Source organism: Chrysemys picta, chromosome 6 (genome assembly GCF_011386835.1).
Source record: "Chrysemys picta bellii isolate R12L10 chromosome 6, ASM1138683v2, whole genome shotgun sequence".
In the NCBI taxonomy this organism is placed as follows: Eukaryota; Metazoa; Chordata; order Testudines; family Emydidae; genus Chrysemys; species Chrysemys picta.
In genome coordinates, this window is record NC_088796.1 from 41336539 (window position 1) to 41358499 (window position 21961).

General features: G+C 37.2%; 1 protein-coding gene across 6 annotated transcripts in view; it reads left to right on the top strand.

The window, feature by feature from the left end:
• Positions 1 to 21961, top strand: part of NLN (neurolysin) — a 57172-nt gene that overhangs the window by 10203 nt on the left and 25008 nt on the right. For all 6 annotated transcript variants that reach the window (XM_024107371.3, XM_005300999.3, XM_005301000.3 and 3 more), the window contains exons 2-7: positions 1386 to 1642; positions 4487 to 4635; positions 7280 to 7387; positions 8872 to 8974; positions 16747 to 16907; positions 19701 to 19836. In XM_024107371.3, coding sequence (XP_023963139.1) covers positions 1386 to 1642; positions 4487 to 4635; positions 7280 to 7387; positions 8872 to 8974; positions 16747 to 16907; positions 19701 to 19836 — 914 coding nt within the window. The remainder of the gene's footprint in view (positions 1 to 1385; positions 1643 to 4486; positions 4636 to 7279; positions 7388 to 8871; positions 8975 to 16746; positions 16908 to 19700; positions 19837 to 21961) is intronic.

Genomic DNA, 21961 nt, shown 5'->3' on the forward strand with positions numbered 1-21961 from the left:
GATGAGTGCTGAAAAATACTGATAAGTGAATAGATTGTAGAATTGGGGCATGGACCAAAACAAAGCATGGAAAAGCAAAGAGATGCACAGAAAACAAAAGGAAAGGAAGAGCATGGAAGAAATTGTGGAGTATGGCAATAATGACAATCATTTGCTCTTATATAGCACTTATCATTGGTTGATCTCAAAGTGCTTAACAAAGGAGGTCAGTGTCATTATCCCCATTTTACAGATATGGAAACGGAGACAGAGAGAGGTAAAGTGACTGTCCCAAGGTCACCCAACTGACCAGTTGCAGAGCTGGGAATAGAACCCAGGTCTCCTGAGTCCCAATTCGGTGGGCTATCCAGCAGGTCATAAATGTGTGAAATGCAATGAAAGGAGAAAAAGACACAGATTCCTGGGGGTGATTGGGAGCAGATGATGGTCAATAACTGAATTTTATTTCTTCCTATATTTTGGTGACTCAAAAGAAACTCAGAAAAAACACACATACCCTGAAATTTTGAAATTGCCCCTCTGCCATTAAACTCCTGAAAAATGGCTGAATCACATAGCTTTGTGTGTGCATTGTCGTATTGGTTAGTGAAAAGGCAGCTGTCAATCCCAGCATTGTAGGAGATTGTAAACTTTTCTGCCTAACCAAGTTTGTAATACAGTTGACTAAATTAATCAGAGTTATTAACTGAACACAAAGGTTGTTTATAGATATGAGAAACCTTCATGCCTTTTCCAGCTACAGAGCAAAACGGTATGAAGTACTCATATGAGATCTGCAACAGTTAAAAGAGTACATTTTGAAGTAAGAGACTATGAGATATTTTGCTCTCATGGCCTGGAACACAGCAGACATTCAATGCAAGTATAAAATTATCCATTTTAATTTACACTTCCATATTAAATGTTTTTACCATTTTGTTTATGTTTCATGTAACTATTAGCCTTCATAACCTAGATTTCACTGCCTATTCTCTTTTCCTTGTCTCAAAATACAAAACACTATTGTCTGTTTCCATGGAGTTTCAGTAACTGGTGTTTTGAATAACAACTCAGTCGTCTAAGAAAAACTGTTTTGTCTATTTTTGCTGAACCAAAAGGTTTCATCTCTGTTTTTGCATACATATTAGATAGCACTCCCTCAATCTAGTAAAGGGGGGAAAAAAGGGCAGACATCTGAATTATTTTAAAATACAGATTTATTTAATTAAAAGTACAACTATTTAGGGTCCTGAAGAGGAAAGGATAGACCTAAAAAGGAATATGTTCTTGTTTCTAAAAATACTGTTTAATAAAAAAAAGTAATGTTCTTTTAAAAAAACAATTCACAATAGACTTTTTGCTTCAATTAGATTCTTAATCTCCTAAATTCATTTTTAAAATTTCAGAGCTGGTGGTCCAAGGCTTTTACTGAGAATGACATTAGGAACAGAAATTACTACCCATCTCCAGGCCTCTTCATATGCAGCATCAGACCGAAACTTTTTGAAATGGGACCTGTCACCAGAGCAAATCAGAACAAGGACAGAAGATCTGATCATGAAAACAAAGCAAGTGTATGACAACGTTGGAATGCTTGATTTTGAAAAAGTAACATATGAGAACACTATGCAGGCTCTGGCCGACATAGAAGTGGAGTATACAGGTGAGTATGTGGAGTCTAATACCTTCCTTCTCTGAATTCATCCTATCCACAAAACAGAGTTCTGGAAGCAATGCAGCAAAAGCAGTTACCACCTGTGAGTCTGATCTGTGCCCTTCACGGCTAGAGAAAGTAGAGATCTCAGAAGTGATATCCATTCATATTCATTTTGACCTCGCCACAGTATTTGTTATAATTAGCCATGAAATTCTGCGGCCCAGCCTTAGAGACATGGCAAGGGTTAGCAAGACTATGCTGATATTGCTTCGCTCCTTTCTCTCAGACTACATCGAGAGAGTCATGATGGGCATATGCTCCTCCACTTTTGAAGTCCTCACCTGTGAAATCTCAGTGACCCATCCTGTTCTTGTCAGTGACTGCATGGAGCCACTTGGGGGCACTGTGCAACAGCATGGACTAAAATGTCTAGAGTACACATATGACGTCCAGCTTTACAATTACTTTCACATCATACATAAAAAGCACTTTCCTTCAGCCATTTGAGGACCTGTCTGAGACCAGTATCTGAAGTCAGATCAGGTGACTGATGTGATGCTAGTCGGGGGAGGGAAGCATTTCAGAGAACTCATGTTCTAACATCCTCCTCCAGTGAGGGCATCTGCTCTGTATTAAGTCTGTAGCCTTACCCTTCTCTTAGACTCTTCACAGCTTCTGTGCACCAAATAACCATGACTATGGTTATTATACCCCTTTCCTGTTACCGCCGGCAAGAAGACTGTCATGAACAATCTTGATCCAAACAGCCTCCTGTCAGATTCAGAATTAGCCACAGTAATGATCAGTGATCCATGCATTCATGACCTCCAGCCTGAATTATTGTAGCTCTCTGTGTGTAGGAATAAAACTACCAGGCTTAAATTAAAAATAAACGTAAATAAATAAATAAATAAATAAAAAGCTACTGTTGGTTCAGAAGCAATCTGCCCAGCCGCAGAGGCTGTGAAGAGTACATATCACTCCAGTGCTCTTCTCTCTTCCCTGGGTCTTATCAGAATACTAGTTCAGATTTAAGCTTTGGGTCCCAATCTTCAAAGCTCTACATGGGACTGGTCTCACTTTCCTTAGGGATCACTCATGATATGTGATGATGACCTCCCACAACAGCAGCATTCCATTAGAACTGTAAATACATAAGAGCGGCCGTACTGGGTCAGACTAAAGGTCCATCTAGCCCAGTATCCTGTCTTCTGAAAGTAGCCAATGCCAGGTGCCCCAGAGGGAATGAACAGAACAGGTAATCGTCAAGTGATCCATCCCCTGTCGCCCATTCCCAGCTTCTGGTGACCAGAGGCTAGGGACACCATCCCTGTCCATACTGGCTAATAGCCATTGGTGGACCTATCCTCCATGAACTTATCTAGTTCTTTTTTGAACCCTGTTATAGTCTTGGCCTTCACAACATCCTCTGGCAAGGAGTTCCACAGGTTGACTGTGCGTTGTGTGGGAAAAAATACATCCTTTTTGTTTTAATTCTGCTGCCTATTAACCTTGGAACTGTCAGCCTTGAACATTACACTCACATGAGCAGGGGAGAGAGCTTTCCCAGGAATTGGCCCATGTACCTGGAACTCATTCACAGAAAAGACCCAGATGACCCACAAACCTCAGGAGCTTCAGAGCAAAATGTAAAACTCACTACTTCATTTGAACCATCTTACCATAACACCCGCAAAACAAATAAAATTCAGGCCCTACAGATTGGCGGGGAGGGTAAACCACATTTGTATGTGCATCCCATGATTTTGAGAGAGAGAGAGAGAGAGAGAGAAACAAGATGCCACAGTGTTTGGTTGTGTATAGTGTCTTAGTTTTTCACAAAGCTTTTTCGGTTCATCTTAAAATCTGTAACCAACTAATCTTTAGAACCTTCATCTGCTAGTAGTATGAACGGTCTCCCAGGACAAAAAGCATTTGTTACACTTTTGTGTAAAATGTTTGAACAAAGCATAACATGCAGGATATTAGCACTTTTTTAAAAGGCAAAACTATAATTAGATTTAATCAAGTCCTAATTAATTAATATAGCTAGTCATTTCAACTACTTTTTTAATTATAGGACCTATGTTCATGTTTGTTATTAGTACAGGGGCATGACAGCATTGCTGAGAATTTAGTTTATTTTTCATTTCCGTTTAAAATTATGTTAGCTTGTGATCTCTCATAGTCCAAAATAATCACACATCATCTCCCTCAGTTTTCTTATTGCTTGCTTTTATTAGTAACAAACAGACTTGGTCATATCTGTATTTTCTCCTGCCAATTTTTGAATAATTTGAGGGAGAATTGTAAAGATTCAAAACTTGCTACTTCCAATATTCTAGAGAGAGAATCTGTGACATCCATTAAAAATAATGTATTTAAAAATATCTACTTTCTGTACTTTTAAAAGATTAATCTAATTTCAAAACATAAAATTACTTCAATGCTTTAAATATATCTGTATTAAACTTTTACTTACTCAAAATTGACCTTGTGGAACGATTAAAGTGGGGACATTTGCCAGGGCAGTTAGGCTTTGATAATATACACCATCAGTGAAATATGCATTTGTTCTAATTGTAATTGCTACTGTGTATATAATTGTATTGGTTCATTTTTTACATAATCTGTAATCCATTCATTATCTGTAAATCCTAATCAGTGGTTGCTTCAGGTATCTGTTTATATAAGTTTATTTCTGAAAGCTTGTGTAAAAACTAAATAGAATGATTTATTAAAATAACTTGTCTATTCCTAGAAAGTTCCTCATCTTGAAAAAAATTAACATGGACTGACTGCATTGTAAGTGCTCGGTGCATTTTTTAAAATGTATTTTTATTTTAACAGTGGAAAGAAGCATGCTGGATTTCCCGCAGCATGTCTCGTCCAACAAAGATGTGCGCTCAGCAAGCACAGAAGCTGACAAAAGACTTTCTTATTTTGATGTGGAGATGAGCATGAGAGAAGATGTATTTCAGAGGATTGTTTATTTGCAGGTAAATGACAATGAAGATAACTAAAAATAACCTGTAGAGGAATATGTAAGGTGCCAGGAGTGAAACTTTTTTTTCCAATAAATTAGTACATGCTGTGCTTTTCAATATCCCCATCACTTCGTTAATCTCAATCACTGTTAAATCCACTATCAACTCAATAGAGCTGTAGTGTATGTATTACATGAGGGGCCTCATTTAAATTCTCTTGCTTCAAAAAGCTAAGGATTTTGCTTAAAGAAAACCTTTACCAGATACCTGGGGGAAAAGGAGCATTCTCTCACATTGATATTTGGCTGCCAGATACGCTTTTGTGCACACTCGTTCACTGTTTCTTACTTCATTGGAGTTAGGAATGACTACTTTTTTTTTATTGTTTAAATTATTCTAGAAGTCAGTAATGCTGGTCTAGATGGACCTTTGGTCTGACCCGGTACGGCCGTTCTTATGTTCATATTTATGGGCATTTGTAGCAGTCACGTGTGAAAACCAAATATAAATATCTACAATAATTACTGTCGGTCAACAGAATTATTTCATATTCACCTTGGTATTCTTTCTATTTATTTTCCCTTTGTGACGATATTTGGCATTTACATCTATTTCAGAATACTTTAGTGTTGCTAATTTCTTTTTGTTAATCCTTTAAATTAGTGTGAGGGTTTTCCCCCTTCAGTTAAACAGTACAAGAATATGCAGATATTTATTAATCATCTATTTAACACTGATATGTGACCTGGGCTAAGATCTCAGATCTGAATACTCCTAAAATTCACAATGTCTGGGAGAAGAACATTTTTGGTGGAGGACATGAGGCTGTGTAATTTGCTTCCACCAAGACCAGGCTGAATCTTGCCACTTCCAGATTATGATGCACGACTCCTCTGCTCTTGCAGGTTGTTGCCTCAACTGCACCTGGAGAATGACTTTTCCAAGTGAGTTTCTAAAGGAAGAGGAGAGACTGAATTAAAACCATTGAAAACATTGAAGCCATCTTAATAATCCAGCCTAGTTTATTTCAATGTAGTATTTCTATCAAATTAGGATTTCCATGGAATTTTCAGGGCTAAAGCATGGATTCTTAATTTAAACATCATGAGCCTGCTTAGGGCCAGGTTAACAGTACAGTGGAAACAGGGCCCCTGAGAATCTCATATTATTTATTTTCGTAGTATCCCACGAAAAGTTGGATGTTATAATTTAACATCTAGGACAGGGGTTGGCAACCTTTCAGAAGTGGTGTGCCGAGTCTTCATTTATTCACACTAATTTAAGGTTTTGCGTGCCAGTAATACATTTTAACATTTTTAAAAGGTCTCTTTCTATAACTCTATAATATATAACTAAACTATTGTTGTCTGTAAAGTAAATAAGGTTTTTAAAATGTTCAAGAAGCTTCACTTAAAATTAAATTAAAATGCAGAGCTCCCGGACCGGTGGCCAGGACCTGGGCAGTGTGAGTGCCACTGAAAATCCGCTCACGTGCCGCCTTCGGCCCGCCTGCCATAGGTTGCCTACCCCTGATCTAGGATCTCCTAGATCTCTCTCTGACCCCAGGCCCATTTTTACTCCCTTAATGCAGGCCTGAGTCTGCTAAAGTTATTTATCGTGCTTATGTTACTTCCTAAATCACGCTTATACATCCTTTTCCACCAATATTTTTTGGAAATGGGTTTTTTTTTTATGTCTAATCAAATAAAAAAGCTTTTTCCAAATATTAAGGAAAGAATTCTATCCTAAGTTTATGTGGTAGATGTATATTCCAGATTTCCTTCTATAGGAAATTTTTACTCCAGTGATTTAAACCCTTGAATATAGGTGTTTATAATAGATTCTTAATTGTAATGTGTATGATGAAGCGATAATATTAAGCCTACTCATTCCTACCAACTGCACATACTGGCTAGCAGGGGCATGCTTAAGAATGTTATCAAACCTCCCCACCCACACATCCTTAGAAAACGCAGCCTGGTTTAAACAGTTGCTACTACCCTAGTTTCCAATATTCCACATAGTCTCCTTTTTTTAGTTCTCCTTAAAGACTTGTTCACACAATACATTGAATATTATGGTTGTTCAAAACTGAAATTAAAAATTATATTATGTAAATATCAGCAAAGTGACATTCAAAAAGCAATTATCCTTAATTCTGAAGAACTCAGAATAATCATGTAAGGTAAAGTACTCAAATTTAGAACCTCTGTCACAAATCTTGTACCTCAGAGAAACATTGGGTGAGGTGAAATATCATTAATAATTAGAAGTTTAAAATTCACACCATAACACATTAAGTCCATGATTGCTGTAAAATCTTACACCATTGCTTATCTTTAAACACATGACTAGCCTACTTAAAGTGAAAGGGACTATTTATGTTCATGAAATTAAGCCTGTGCACAAATGTTTGCAGGATGGAGCATTAGACAGCTTCAAGGCAGCTATAGTGATATTTCGGTTTAAAAGTGTGTTTTAAGAGGTGGTTGTTAGGGTGAAAGTGAGTTAAGAAAAAAGTCCCACATGGGGCCTAACAAATTCAATTTGGAATTCTGTAACTTTTGTCCTTAATTTTAATTGTAGTAATAGAACTTTACACATTGGAATACTCCTGTTTTTTCTACTCGTCATCTTCCATTTAATATAATTTCAGCAAATATGTGATCTTGGACATCTAAAGCCTGAAGCTAAGCGATACTTAGAAAAGTCAATTCAAATGGGGAAAAGGAATGGACTCCATCTTCCCAAAGAAGTCCAGAATGTGAGTATGGGTTTCCTATATTTATAATATGAAGAAAGTATGGTTTCACTGCTATGAAGAATTTCCTAAGTGTATATTTTTGCTTATGTGCTCAGGTCTCAGTTAAGTGCTGCTTTGAGGCCATCCTTACTCTTAGAGACTGTAATGATGATAATTTGTACAAGACAAAGAAATAAAAATAAAAGATTTTAAAATAAGCTCAAGATTTTTGAGAGCAGGTAATGATTTTAAATTCCTGAATTTTTGAGTAACTAACTTGAGACAACTTAAAAGGAGCCTTATTATCAGAAAGTAGAAGGCAGCGCTCCCTAAAAATCAGGCCTCTTTAGGACATCCAAAATTGAGCACCCAAAAATTGAAAAGCTCTGTGTAAGCTTGAAAGCTTGTCTCTTTTACCAACAGAAGTTGGCCCAATCAAAGATATTACCTCACCCATCTTGTCACGCTATTTAACAGCACAGACTTGTGAACCTGAAGTGACCCTCTGTCTTTCCCTGGTAATTGTTCCCAGTGCAAACCCTTCAATTGACAGGAGCTTAAATCTCGGTTATGCATATTTATATTATGTTAAGGTTCCTGATGCCTCTAGAAGATCATTAGAAACTATATGTAAGAAGACTGTTGGTGGCTCAGAGTGGAGTAAAATCTTGACTATTATTAAAATCTCACCAGCAGCAGAAACAAATGAATCACAATGTATACAAACTATATGTATGTAAATTTGGTAGTAAGGAGCCAGAACACCTCAGAAGTCAGCCTGATATGTCAAAAATATTTTGCTCATCCAATTTCTTGTGTTTAAGAAAAGATTTTGGAATGCTGTTCTCTTTCATAGATGTTATTTTCTTTATGCCATATATTTAAAGGTCCCAAACTAGTCTAGGAGCGATTTAATTTTTCATCAGCTTGTTGACACACCTTTGTTGTCTCTCTGCTCCTTTTGGAGCCATCTACTGATTATCTTTAGGACAGCAATTCCCATTGAAATACAACAGCAAATTTTATTTAAAATTAAAGTTAGACTTTTCAAATGAGAGAGAGAGAGGAACTAAACGTTAATACATAAAACTACTTTAGAGCATTATTGACATCAGTGGTTCTCAACCTGTGGTCCTGGAACCACTGGAAGTCCACGGACTATGTCTAAGGAACCCACAAAAGACTTTGACTGAAAACTGACTGAACAGAATTCAGCTATATATACAGACAATAGATTTCCAAAGGGGTCCACACCTCCATTAGAAATTTCCAAAAGGGGCCGCACATCCATTCAAAACTTTTTAGGAGTCCACAAATGAAAAAAAGGTTGAGAACCACTGATTTACATGACCAATCCCTTGTGAGTTAAGAAGATATACTTCTAACATGTAAGTTTGGGGTAAAAGAAAATCTTAGAGAAAGTTAAATTCTTTGTACATGTAGGGCAGCAATAGGTAGTTACAATTTTGGTTTGTGATGGTCAGTTCAATTTATATTCAATTTAGGAAATAAAGACCATGAAGAAAAAATTGAGTGAGCTGTGTATAGACTTCAACAAAAACCTCAATGAGGAAAACACATTTCTTATGTTTTCTAAGGATGAACTTCGTGAGTATTGTATTTCTCTTTCTTTAGAACTGCAGTTAAATTTCAGGAATCCTTTCTGTGCAGTTCTTAGGTAAGGTTTAATTGTCATACAGTATCTAGGAAATGAAATTGTAACACTGTTACAGCCTGTACTGGCTTCCTATCCTTCTCCAGATCCAACTCAGGATTGCCTTTGTGTAATTAAAAATTCTTAATGGACTTGCTCCACCTAATCTCTCACGTCTTGTGTTACTTATTACCCTGCCAGCCCACTCTACTCTTCCCATCTTTGCTTTTCTCTGTCCTCTCCCCTCACATCTCCACCATTGGGCTTCACACTCCATTTGTAGTGTTCCATCTATCTAAAACACTTTTCTGCTGTTCAGGAAGTTAAGCTACTTAAATATTACTTTAAAGCCTTCATTTTCGGTTTATTGTATTATTCACTGTCTCTCTAAAGGATTTGGTGATCCCGGGTCTGGAGGTCACTCTGTCAAATGTATTTTATGAGTTAAATAAAATTAGAGATTTTTAAAACTATAATCTGTTTTTAAATGGGATTATCTTGTTAAATATATTTCTGCTTCTTATAAGTGAGGTGTTCATAATTTTAATATTGTTTGATTTGATTTAAAAAAGTCACTAACAATTAACCGTAACATGTAGGGTTGTATTTCGTAGAGGAGTTTTTAAACTACAATCTGGAGGAAAGCCGAGAGGTGCATAAAGTAAAAATCATAATGAATTAAATAGTAATATAAAATCTCTCTGGATAAAAATTCCATGCTTGAATAACAAGACGATAGCAGTAGGAATATACTACCGACCACCTGGCCAGGATGGTGAAGGTGATTGTGAAATGGCCTAGGAGATTAGAGGGGCTACAAAAACAAAAAACGAATAATGAAGGAGGATTTCAACCATCACCATATTTATTGGATACATGTCACCTCAGGATGGGATGCAGAGATAAAATTTCTAGGCACCATTAATGGCTGCTTCTTGAAGCAGCTAGTCCTGGAACCCACAAGGGGAGAGGCAATTTTTGATATAGTCCAAAGTGGGGCACAGAATCTGGTCCAAGATGTGAATACTACTGAACCACTCAGTAATAAACTATAATTAAATTTAACACCCCTATAGGGGGGGTAAAAATACCAAAGAAGCTCCCCACAGTAGTATTTCCTTTCAAAAAGGTGAACCACACAAAAACGAGGAAGCTGCTTAAATGGAAATTGAAAGGAACACAAATAAGAGTGGAATACAGACAAGCTGCATGGAAACTAATTTAAAACAGCATAATGGGGGTCAAACTAAATGTATATCCCAAATTAAAAAAAAAAAAAAAACCAGTAGGAGGACCAGAAAAATGCCACTGTTTCTAAACAGCAGAATGTAAATGGACGTTAAAAGCATACTTTAAAAATTGAAAGTCAAACTGTACTGAGGAAAATTTAAAGGAGCATAAACTCTTTCAAGTGAAGTGTAAAAGTATAATTAGGCAGGCCAAAAAAGAATTTGAAGAACAACTTGCAAAAGACACAAAAATTAACAGCAAAACTTCTTTTTAAGTACATCGGAAGCAAGAAGCCTGACAGTGACTGGGGCCACTGAACAATCAAGGTGCTAACAGGGCACTCAAGAAGACAGGGCAATTTCAGAGAATCTAAATGAATTCTTTTTATTTGTCTTCACTGCAGAGAATGTGAGGAAGATTCCCACATATGAGCCATTCTTTTTAGGTGACAAATCTGAGGACCTATTCCAGATTGAGGTGTCAGTAGAGGAGGTTTTGGAATAAATTGATAATTTAAACAGTAATAAGTCACCAGGACCAGATGGTATTCACCTAAGAGTTCTGAAGGAACTTAAATATGAAATTGCAGATCAACTAATTATGGTATGTAGCCTATCAATTGTCAAAGTTAGACTCAGGACTCATAGTTTGTCAGACCACTCTGTTTTATTAGCACAGCGCTCTGCTAATACATTCAGATACTGTGAGCCTCCATGCAAGATTCAAACAGTCTTATTTATACAGATAAAAGGGTGCGAACTAAACAAAGGGACAGAGAGAGCAAAATTGTAAAATATGCATGGAGCATAATATGCATATCCTGCTTCCTTGTTAACTCTTATCAATCTAAGGCTAATGCTTCACCAATTGCCCTTAAGTGGGGCAATTCATTAAGCAGTTAATGTCTGCTTTCCTGCCCCCCTGGCTTGCAGCATTTCTCATTTCTACTTAAAGGTACATACAGCATTCTTTAATTCATTCTATTTCTTTAATATAATTCATTTCACTTTCACAATCCCTCCTTTTGGTCAAGCTTACGCAAAGACCAACAATTACTGGGTTCCACATATTAATAGTTCTTTATCTGCAACTTCTTTGTGCTGGCAGTTCTCTCACTTCCTTTATCAGTTAGATAATTTGCATCAACACTGGCTTGGCTTTTGGATTCAAAACCATTAGCAGAGCTCAGAGACTCTGTCTTAAAAGGAACACAATTAACTTTTACCAGAGTTTTGCTTACTTTTAACTCTTGCTTCCAAAACACACACAGATCTGAAAAAGAAAACACAATCTATTGTGGCTCCTTTGGAGCCCTAATAGGATTTTAATTAAGTAGCATGTTTCGTTTGCATTTCTTTTACCCCCTCTATAATATACACTGCACATGTCTGCACATTCCTTCTATACTTTAATTTTTACATAAGGTGTAACTGTTTCTTTTGTTCTTAGAGTTATGTACCCTTATCAAAGTGACAGTCTGATTACACAGAGCCATTTTAAGGCTCAGTGTTTCTAACATTGCTTCTTTTTGTTTTGTGCACCTCACCCCTGCTGTTGCTTCAGAGGGCCACTGTCTTTATTCTTTTCCTACAGCTTTCATTTATTATTTTGTTACAAAAACAAACAAACAAACAGAATCTAGAATCTCTCCCTATTTTTCTGATTTTGACTGTCCTGCTGCAGTCATGACTTGGTCTTTATTTGAAAACCATTTAAATTTTGTAAAGAATCAAGTTACCCCGTAAGGGTTAAATACCAAATCTCAAAGTCAACCAACACTGATTACCTGTGTCTGGCAAAAAGGTCTGTCAGTTTTGCAACCTTGAATTAAAGAGTCAAATGGATTTTTAGTGGCATTATAAACAAAACAAAACCAATTTATCTTAAACTTACAAAACAGGAGTTTTACAAACCTCACATATTCCCACAGACAGACAGATACATACACATTTTCTTTCCCTTAACATCCCTCTTACACTGCTTTGTTTTTACATAGCTGTACATAGATTACATTACCTTTATACATTTGGGGCAGTTAACTTCCAATAGAACCCCCCTATGTTCTTTTAGCAAATTTGACTCAATTGTTCATAGTCAAATTATTTTAATTAGATAGTCTCTTTACCTGGATTATTTACAGACATTCCTCTGGAAAAGGGCCCATTTTTCCTTTAGAATGGCTGCAAAGAAACCAAGAATTCTTTTAACAAGATCCTTTTTAACATTTTCACAAAGTTTAACTGTTTAATTCTCTCCAGCCTCTGTAGAGTTAACTTTTCACTCTCTTTCCTTAAATCACTTGTTTATTTCCCAAAATGACACCTTTATCAACTCAGATTTCACCATTTTAAGTATTGTTCCAGGGGTTCATACTTGCACTTACTCCTGACACTATGCCCTTAGGGCTTCCAACCTGTTTTTTTTTTTTTTTTTTTTTTTATCTGTTGCTTGCCTGCTTGTCTGGGCCCAATCCTGCTTTTTCCAATGAACCATTTTTGTGAGTGATATTGTGGTCATTTCACAATTTTGAAAGAAATGCCCAAGGAAAGGGACCAGGAAGGGTGGGGGCCAGCCGAGGAGCCCACCCTCCTTGCTGAATTGGTAATGGAACACTAAAGAATCAGTTTCTGAGGCAGACAACTAAGGGGAACACAACAAGGGGCATTTTATCCTTTTTACAATGAGAGGGGAGTACGAAGGGAGTTGGGATCGATCCAGGGTTGTTTTTTGTCAGAGAACAGGGTGAAGGGGAGCGCTCAGTCTGGTGGTGGGAGAGGAGGCTTTTAATAAAGCTTTTAACTTATTATTTGAATATTTGAGAGAGGCGAGTTTTGATTTTGTCCACCTACGATTTGCCTCTTCCCACCACTGCATGAAACAATTAACCTCTCCTTTAGCCAATTTAGTTTTAGGCTGGCCGAGTTTGTTTTTTTAAGATGTCCACTCGGTCCTTGTTCCGGGGTTTTAACAGTGGCCACTGAGTTTTGGGATCTCCCTGAGTTAGCCTAGACCATTTTTCCAGAAATTTACAGGAGTCCGGACCCTTCCTAAAACTGAGCCGGCGTTCCTTTAGGGAACTGTCCCGACTTAGACGTCTGGTTACCAATACAGGAGGACTTTACACACACCAATCACACAAGAAGGAAATTCGGGTTCGTCAGGGCGATGCCCGGTGCAACACACAAAAGGAGCCCACAGGCTACTGACTCAATCGCCCTTGCTTTCACACCAAGAGTTTTACCCAAGGTGCGGTGCGGCTGCGATTGTGCAGATTTCACTCACTCAGACCGCGGGGACAGGAACCCCTTGGTCGGCCGATCCCCGGACGGAGATGGCACCCAGACTCAAACACTCCACAGGAGGACGGATAGACACAGAGACAGGACAGTCCTCAGTCCGGACAAAACACAGAAATAATTACCTGACCAGATTCCTGATGTCAGATCCCGGGATCCCTACCAGAACAGAGTGGGAACCAACAGGTTCGATGGCGTAGACCTCACTGTGGTTGTGCACCCTTCCGTTCAGGAGGAGGACCGCTCGGGCCAAATGCCCAGGTGCCGGCTACCACGGTCGTCCTACAAAAACGGTCAGGAATCACACAGCCCCAGTGAAGACGGTTGCCATCTCGGTGGAACCTCCAAATTGTCAAAGTTAGACTCAGGACTCATAGTTTGTCAGACCACTCTGTTTTATTAGCACAGCGCTCTGCTAATACATTCAGATACTGTGAGCCTCCATGCAAGATTCAAACAGTCTTATTTATACAGATAAAAGGGTGCGAACTAAACAAAGGGACAGAGAGAGCAAAATTGTAAAATATGCATGGAGCATAATATGCATATCCTGCTTCCTTGTTAACTCTTATCAATCTAAGGCTAATGCTTCACCAATTGCCCTTAAGTGGGGCAATTCATTAAGCAGTTAATGTCTGCTTTCCTGCCCCCCTGGCTTGCAGCATTTCTCATTTCTACTTAAAGGTACATACAGCATTCTTTAATTCATTCTATTTCTTTAATATAATTCATTTCACTTTCACACACTTAAATCAGTCTCTGTACCAGATGACTGGAGGATAGTTAATGTAAAACATGGATTTTTTTTTCTTTTTTAAGAAGGCTCCAGAGGCAATCCTGGCAATTACAGGCCGGTAACCCTAACTTCAATACCAAGCAAACTGATTGAAACTATAGTCATGAACAGAATTATCAGACACACAGACAAACATGTTATGTTGTAGAAGAGTCAGCATGGCTTTTGTAAAGGGAAATCATGCCTCACCAATCTCTTAACATTTTCTGAGGGTGTCAACCAGCATGAGGACAAGGGTAGTCCAGTTGTTACAGTGCGCTTGGACTTTCAGAAAGCCTTTGACAAGGTCCCACACCAAAGGCTCTTAAGCAAAGTAAGAAGCCAGGGGATAAGGAGGGTCCTCTCATGGATTGGTAACTGGTTAAAAGTTAGGAAACAAAGGGTAGGAATAAATGGTCAGTTTTCACAATGGAAAGTGGTAAACAGTGGGGTCCCCCAAGGATATATATTGGCTCCAGTGCTGTTCATAAATGATCTGCAAAAACAGGTGAACAGTAAGGTGGCAGAGTTTACAGACAACACAAAATTAAGCAAGATAGTCCAAAGCTGACTGTGAAGAATTACAAATCACAAAACTGGGCAACAAAATGGCAGATTAAATTCACTGTTGATAAGTACAAAGTAATACACATTGGAAAACATAATCCCAACTATTTATACAAAATGATGGGATCTAAATTAGTTGTTACCACTCAAGAAAGAGATCTTGGAATCATTGTGGATAGTTCATCTGCTCAATGTGCAGCAGCAGTCCAAAAAGCTAACCATGTTAGGAACCATTAGGAAAAGAATAGATAATAAAACAGAAATACCATAATGCCACTATATAAATCCATGGTGTGCACACACCTTGATTACTGTATGCAGTTCTGGTCACCCCATCTCAAAAAAGATGTATAAAAATTTGGAAAAGGTACAGAGAAACACAACAAAAATGATTAGGGGTCTGGAACAGCTTCCAGATGAGTAGAGATTAAAAAGACTGGGACTGCTGAACGTATTAAAGAGACGACTAAGCAGGGGATATTTGCTTCAGGTAAATACTCACCAGCAACTACACCCCACACAACAAAAACACTAACCCAGGAACTAAACCCTGCAACAAACCCCGGTGCCAACTCTGTCCACATATCTGTTCAAAGGACACCATCATAGGACCTAACCATATCAGCCACACCATCAGGGTCCCATTCACCTGCACATCTACCAATGTGATATATGCCATCATGTGCCAGCAGTTCCCCTCTGCCATGTACATTGGCCAAATCAGACAGTCTCTACACAAAAGAATAAAGAATCAAGAATAAAGCATCAAGAATTAGAACATTCAAAAACCAATAGGAGAACACTTCAATCTCCCTAGACACTCAATAACAGACTTAAAAGTGGAAATTCTTCAACAACAAAAACTTCAAAAACAGACTCCAACAAGAAACTGCAGAACTGGAATTAATTTGCAAACTGGACACCATCAAATGAGGCCTGAATAAAGACTGGGAGTGGATGGGTTACTACAAAAACTAATTTTCCCCCTGCTGATACTTGCACCTTCTTGTCAACAGTTTGAAATGGGCCACCTTGATTACATTGAACTCATTAGCACTACAAAAGTGATTTTTCCTCCCTTCTTGTCAACTGTTGAGAATAGTCCACTTCCACTTTAATTGAATTGGCTCGTTAGCACTGACTCCCCCTCCCCCCACTTGGTACGGCAACTCCCATCTTTTCATATGCTGTGTATTTATACGTCGCTACTGTATTTTCCACTCCATGCATCTGATGAAATGGGTTTTAGCCCAGGAAAGCTTATGCTCAAATAAATGTGTTAGTCTCTAAGGTGCCACAAGGGCTCCTCGTTGTTTTTGTTGATACAGACTAACATGGCTACCACTCTGAAACCTGTCAATGAAATTAATAGACAGCAAGTTTAAAACAAACTTAAGGAATGCGTCTTTACACAATGCACAGTCAACCTGTGGAACTTGTTGCCTGGGGATGTTGTGAAGGCCAAAAGTATAACTGTTCAAAAAAAAAAAAATTAGATAAGTTAATGGAGGATAAGTCCATCAATGGCTATTAACCAAGATGGTCAGGGATGCAACCAGATACTTGGGGTGTCTGTAAACCTCTGACTTCCAGAAGCTGGGACTGGATGACAGGGAATGGATCACTTGATAAATTGCCCTGTTCTGTTCATTCCCTCTAAGCAAATGGCACTGGCCATTTTCAGAAGACAGGGGTCTGCACTATATGGACCGTTGTTCTTATGTTTCTTATATTAAACTGGTCTGCAGTAAAACAAATGAATTACTGTTTTATGCACTAAACATTGTTCTGATATTTTTAAAAAAGAATTTATACTTGAAAAATCCTTTTTTGAATGTTGTTAATTTATATTCTACAGAAGCCCTTCCTGATGACTTTATTAATAGTTTAGAGAAGACTGAAAAGAACAAGTATAAAGTTACCTTAAAGTATCCCGACTATTTTTCTGTCATGAAAAAGTGCTGCGTTCCAGAAACAAGAAGAAAAATGGAAACTGCCTTTAACACAAGATGCAAGGAGGTACATCAGATATTTAATTTATGAAATTCTGAGTATGGCTAGTAATGGTAGTAGATAAAAAATGTATTAATCAGCTGGTACTTTAGAATTTCTAATAATGAAATTCAATACAATTAATAAAAGAAGGCCATAACTGCCTATTTGACTGTAGATCATTTTTATACAAAAATCAGTCCAGGTCTGTCTGCTGCTTCCATTCACTCACTGTCTGAAGAATCTTCTTGGACAGCATTGTTAAGAATTTATTTTAAGCAGTAAATTCTACCTAGTTAGATTTTACTACCTTTTCCCCTTTCCAAACAACTGTACGTTTAAGTAAACACACACAATTACTGTGCATATTGCAAAGTCTGTAAAACCTGTCACAAGGTTTTAAAATAAATAGTGTACATATCTAAATGAACTGATCTCCCGGCTACTTAGTTTATCCAAGTACTTGCCCACAAAATATACCCTAATAAAGTCACGTTAATCTTAGTGATCCATAGAGATTTTTGTTTTTTATAAATATGCCAGGATCTCCAACAAAAAGATATTTCTGTAACTAATCTTTCTAAATGTTAGTTTTAATCGGTTAATGACAAATTATTGAGGTAAAAGTGCAGAAAATGTATGGCAAATCATCCCATTTTTATTTTATACTTCCATAATAAATTCTTACCTAGTGTTCTGGAAAACATGGCTAGGAGATTTGTTTACCAATAGGATCAAATTACTTCTTTAAAGTGCTGTTTGGTAGCTAGAAATATTAGCATAACATGCAATATTAATAAACCACCTCACAAGTAAACTGCTTTTTCTTTCTCTATTCCAGTAAGCTAATTCATCTTTTCCATACAGTCATGATTTAGTACCTGATTAGATTTATTTCTCTCTATTATGATTTGATTTTGATTAAAATATCTCGGTTTGCTTTCATGCAAATCTCTCCTTTTTGAAGCCAGCAGGCTTGTAATTGTTTTCCACTTTGCTCTCATGATAAACATGAAACCATAGAAGATTGTGCTTCAGTCCTTTCAGTATTCCTGATCTTGTAAAAGGAACCACACTTAAAAAAGGAGTGTTATGTGGCAGTACGTAGTATAGTAGCATAGTGTATCTACTCTGTGTACTTGAATATATCTTTTATTAACACAAATATGAGCTATTGTAGATGTTTTAAGGAAAGAATCAGACTGTGTTGCTGCCAATATTCATCAGTACTCAAGCCTTGACACAACATTATATTTACAGGAAAAAATTGTGGTAGAGAAGATCTTATTTTCTAGAACAAATTGTCATATATTCGCAGTTGAGGTCCAGCCCATCGACATAATTTTAGTGTTAGGCACTGTCCTGCTAGAGATAGAGGCTTGACGCTAGCACTCACTACTGGTCTGTGGAATGAGGATCCTTAAGTGGGTTCCTATTGGGAGTCCTAAAGATCCAGGTTCAAAGTCAAGTCTCTCACTAAGACTCGTTATATTGCTCTGGCAGTGTAAATGGGCAGTAAAGTGGACAATGAATTCATGCTCACTTTATGGTCCCTTGACCCTAGTAGAACAGTGTAAAAAGCCCTTCGTGTAAATAGGAATCAGGCTCTAAGACTTGGCATTGAACCTGGATCTAGACCTCAGTTTCTCATTCCACAGACAAGTAGTGAGTGGGAATGCTAGGAGGCACTTTATACTGCTCTACAGTGACCTCTCTTGCCAATTAAAGGACAGAAGTAGTGAGCTCCAGAGTGAGTCCAGCTAAATACGCTGTGGCTGAGAAGATGGGTGTAGCATGGGCAATGTGAATAGGTGGGGGGAAAAATGAAAAACAGGGATTCTCCTGTTGACTGAGCTGCAGGAGATAGTTTAGTGGTCAAAACATTAGATTTGTATGGTCTAGACACCCTGGCACTACAGGTTCAAACTTGTCAGCATTGATTTTGCCTTTCATACTTCCAGGTTACACATAGTTTATTCTTTTGATTCTTTCAGATGGGACTTTAACACCCCATGTTCTCTCTGTGAGGACATTGAAGTCTTGATGGTGATATTAATAGAAGTAGGGGTTTGCCTATGTGTCCTTAATTGTCATTCAGGCATTTAATTAGAGAACAATTGCCTAACTGAGCTTTTGTACTTGGTACACTGGCAAATGTGAAAAGTACAAGATAAGATAAAACAGCACTAAGAATTGAACACTACATATCTAGCATATTTAAAGGGATACACATTCAAGGCTGATGGGGCCCATAGTTGAACTTACCCTAAAAATAGCTTTTTAAAAGTATTTCCTTCTGATCCTAAGACATCTCACTTATCCAAATTGGGAGCTACAATGTAGAGACATTCTTGATTTCACCATTTTTAACAAATGCTGGGCATGGCTTTGTTTGCATTTGGAATGCACACCACAACTATATTTTTATAAATTTTACTCAACTTCTAATTGACCAAAAACCCCCAATAATACTCTTCCTAGCACTCAGATTTGTAACCTTAAAAAGAAACTGTTGCTATTTGGTTTCAGTGAAATGAAATGAATGATAGTGTAGGAATGATAATTATCCTGACTGCTTAGAAAAATCAGGACTCTGACCACTTTCCATCAAATTGTAGATTCTGTGCCATCAAAAATTTCAGGAATCCTACCAAAAATACATTTTTACTTATAACATTTTTGAGTAATAATCTCAATATGTTTCATTTAAAATGTCTGCTATTCCTTATGATTTTAGTTCAAATTTTATTCAAATTATTGTTTTGATCATATGAATTTAGTTGTCTTTAATTCATCATAACCTTGCCTTCTTTTTCCTAGGAAAATACTAATATTCTTCGGCAGTTGCTTCCCTTAAGGGCAAAAGTAGCAGAACTTCTTGGGTACAATACACATGCCAACTTTGTACTGGAGGTGAACACTGCAAAGAGCATGGATAATGTAACAACCTTTTTAGGTTTGTTTTTATTTGTGTGTTATATTTTATATTTAGATCTGCAACATGTCTCTGTACCCCAGGGAAACTTAAATATGAAACTGGAGCACAGACGGTTCATTTGGAACAGGAGCTCTCTCCCCCACCCCTTTTAATATTTTTAAGAGTCTGTTCTCCAAGTATGTTAAATGTAATGGGAGTTCTGGTATGAATAGAGAGGATAAGAGAGTTCTTAGGCCATAAGAGTTTCCAGAGGAACAATTTAAAATTACTTAATGCATCAAGGGGTTTTCCTTTCTAGTAATCTATTTTGTGATCTCATTTCCCATGTCAGTGTATTCTTGCTTCAATAACTGCAGTGAAAAACTTCTATTAAACAGCTGTGTAGGAATTGCTGTCCTGAAACAAGCAACTGATCCATCTAGCTGACTGTCCTGTCCACAGCAATTGCTTTTAATCGGTGCTTTAGAGAAAGGAAAAAAAGCTCTCACGCTGTACTTGCTTCCATTATTTAGCATTTGACATGGTCCTAGTAATATTTATCTTGGCTAAGATAACTGACAGTGGTGTGTTTATTCATACAAGCAAGGCTTGTCATGGCTATCACAGTAGTCATGGATTTCATTATAATTCAAAAATATTCATAACTTTTAGCCATTTTGAGATTTTTCTATGTGCGAGCGTGGATGTGATGGTAACAGCTGAACTGATTTCACTGAGCAACTTGAAGTCTGCCAACTGAAACCCTGGGCTACATTGGAAGTTAATATAGAGCAGGAGCTCAGCATTAACATTGTAGTAATACAAAGTGCTGAACTCAGTTTCTCCAGAGATTGAGTTTTCTCCCTTCACTCAAGGCAATAAAGACTTCTAAAACAAAATACCTTGGAATTAATCTGGCAACTACTGTGTTTTAAATATTTTTTGTGTTATCACAGTACAGGCAGAATTGCAGTTATTTGGAGTAGTATGCAGAAAATAAAGGCTCTTACGGTATACAAAACAATGCCAGTTGTATGACATTTTAAAACTGTATCTTTAATTTGTCTGCTTTTTTCACTATAACCATGCCATGACCATCCCTAAAAACCACCTTGTCAAAACAGCCCTTTATCTATGCATCTAATCTTTTTTTTTACATTTTACTAATTTAAATTCTTTTCAACCTTTTGTTAGTATCCAAGTATTTTAAAAACACATCTGTTCAGAATTTTTATTTTAAATTATTAACTCCGCCAATTGAAATTTGTCATGGCTTGACTCTTCAATGAGGACAAGGGCCTTTTCACACATGAAGAAATTTGTTCTTGAAGTAATTATGTTTGAAAACTGTGAACTGCACAATACATGATTTTCTACATCCTGCAAACAGTTACACATGTGTCTTATGCACACAAGTCGTCCTATTGACTTTAATGGGGCAACTCATGTGCGTACGCTTAAGTATGTGTGTAACTGGTTGCAGAATCAAGGTCTAAGATAGTCGTGCGTGCAGCTCAAGATATACTGCATGTATAAATGGGTTTAATCAATATTCGGGTGGTTTTCTATGCACATGTATTTTAACCAAGAAGATTATATTTAAAAAAACTACAGATAAATTAGTGCAACAGTAACATTGAGATTTTGATGTACAAAAGTCAGGAAATTCAGACTTGCAACTGTAATTCTTATAGTATGACATGAATTTAGCAGCATGTTTGGTAATACAAAAATATACATATTTAACAGTGGACCTCGCTGTGGTTTTGATAGCAACATACATTTTGGGAACTGCTTGATTATTATTTTTTTTAGTGCATTTAAAATATCAAAGTATCAACTATAACTTGGAATAAACATATTTTTTCTGTATTATTCTAAATAGGCTTCTATAACTGCATGTCAGCGGCGAATGCTGTTTGGTTTCTGTTTACTTGTTTGTTTTTGTATTATCTGTTTTAAGATTGCGTGAGACACTTGAAAATTAGTCCTTGTATGTCATTGGGACTTACAATACAAGCCCATATATTAATTTTCTAAGATTGTGTCCTTTAAATCTAAAGTTTTGTAATTATTTACTGTGAAGGGAAGAATTTCATCAGTTAATAATCATATTTGCTCTATTTCTTTTGATAGTATTATAAGACATATAAGTATATGGATC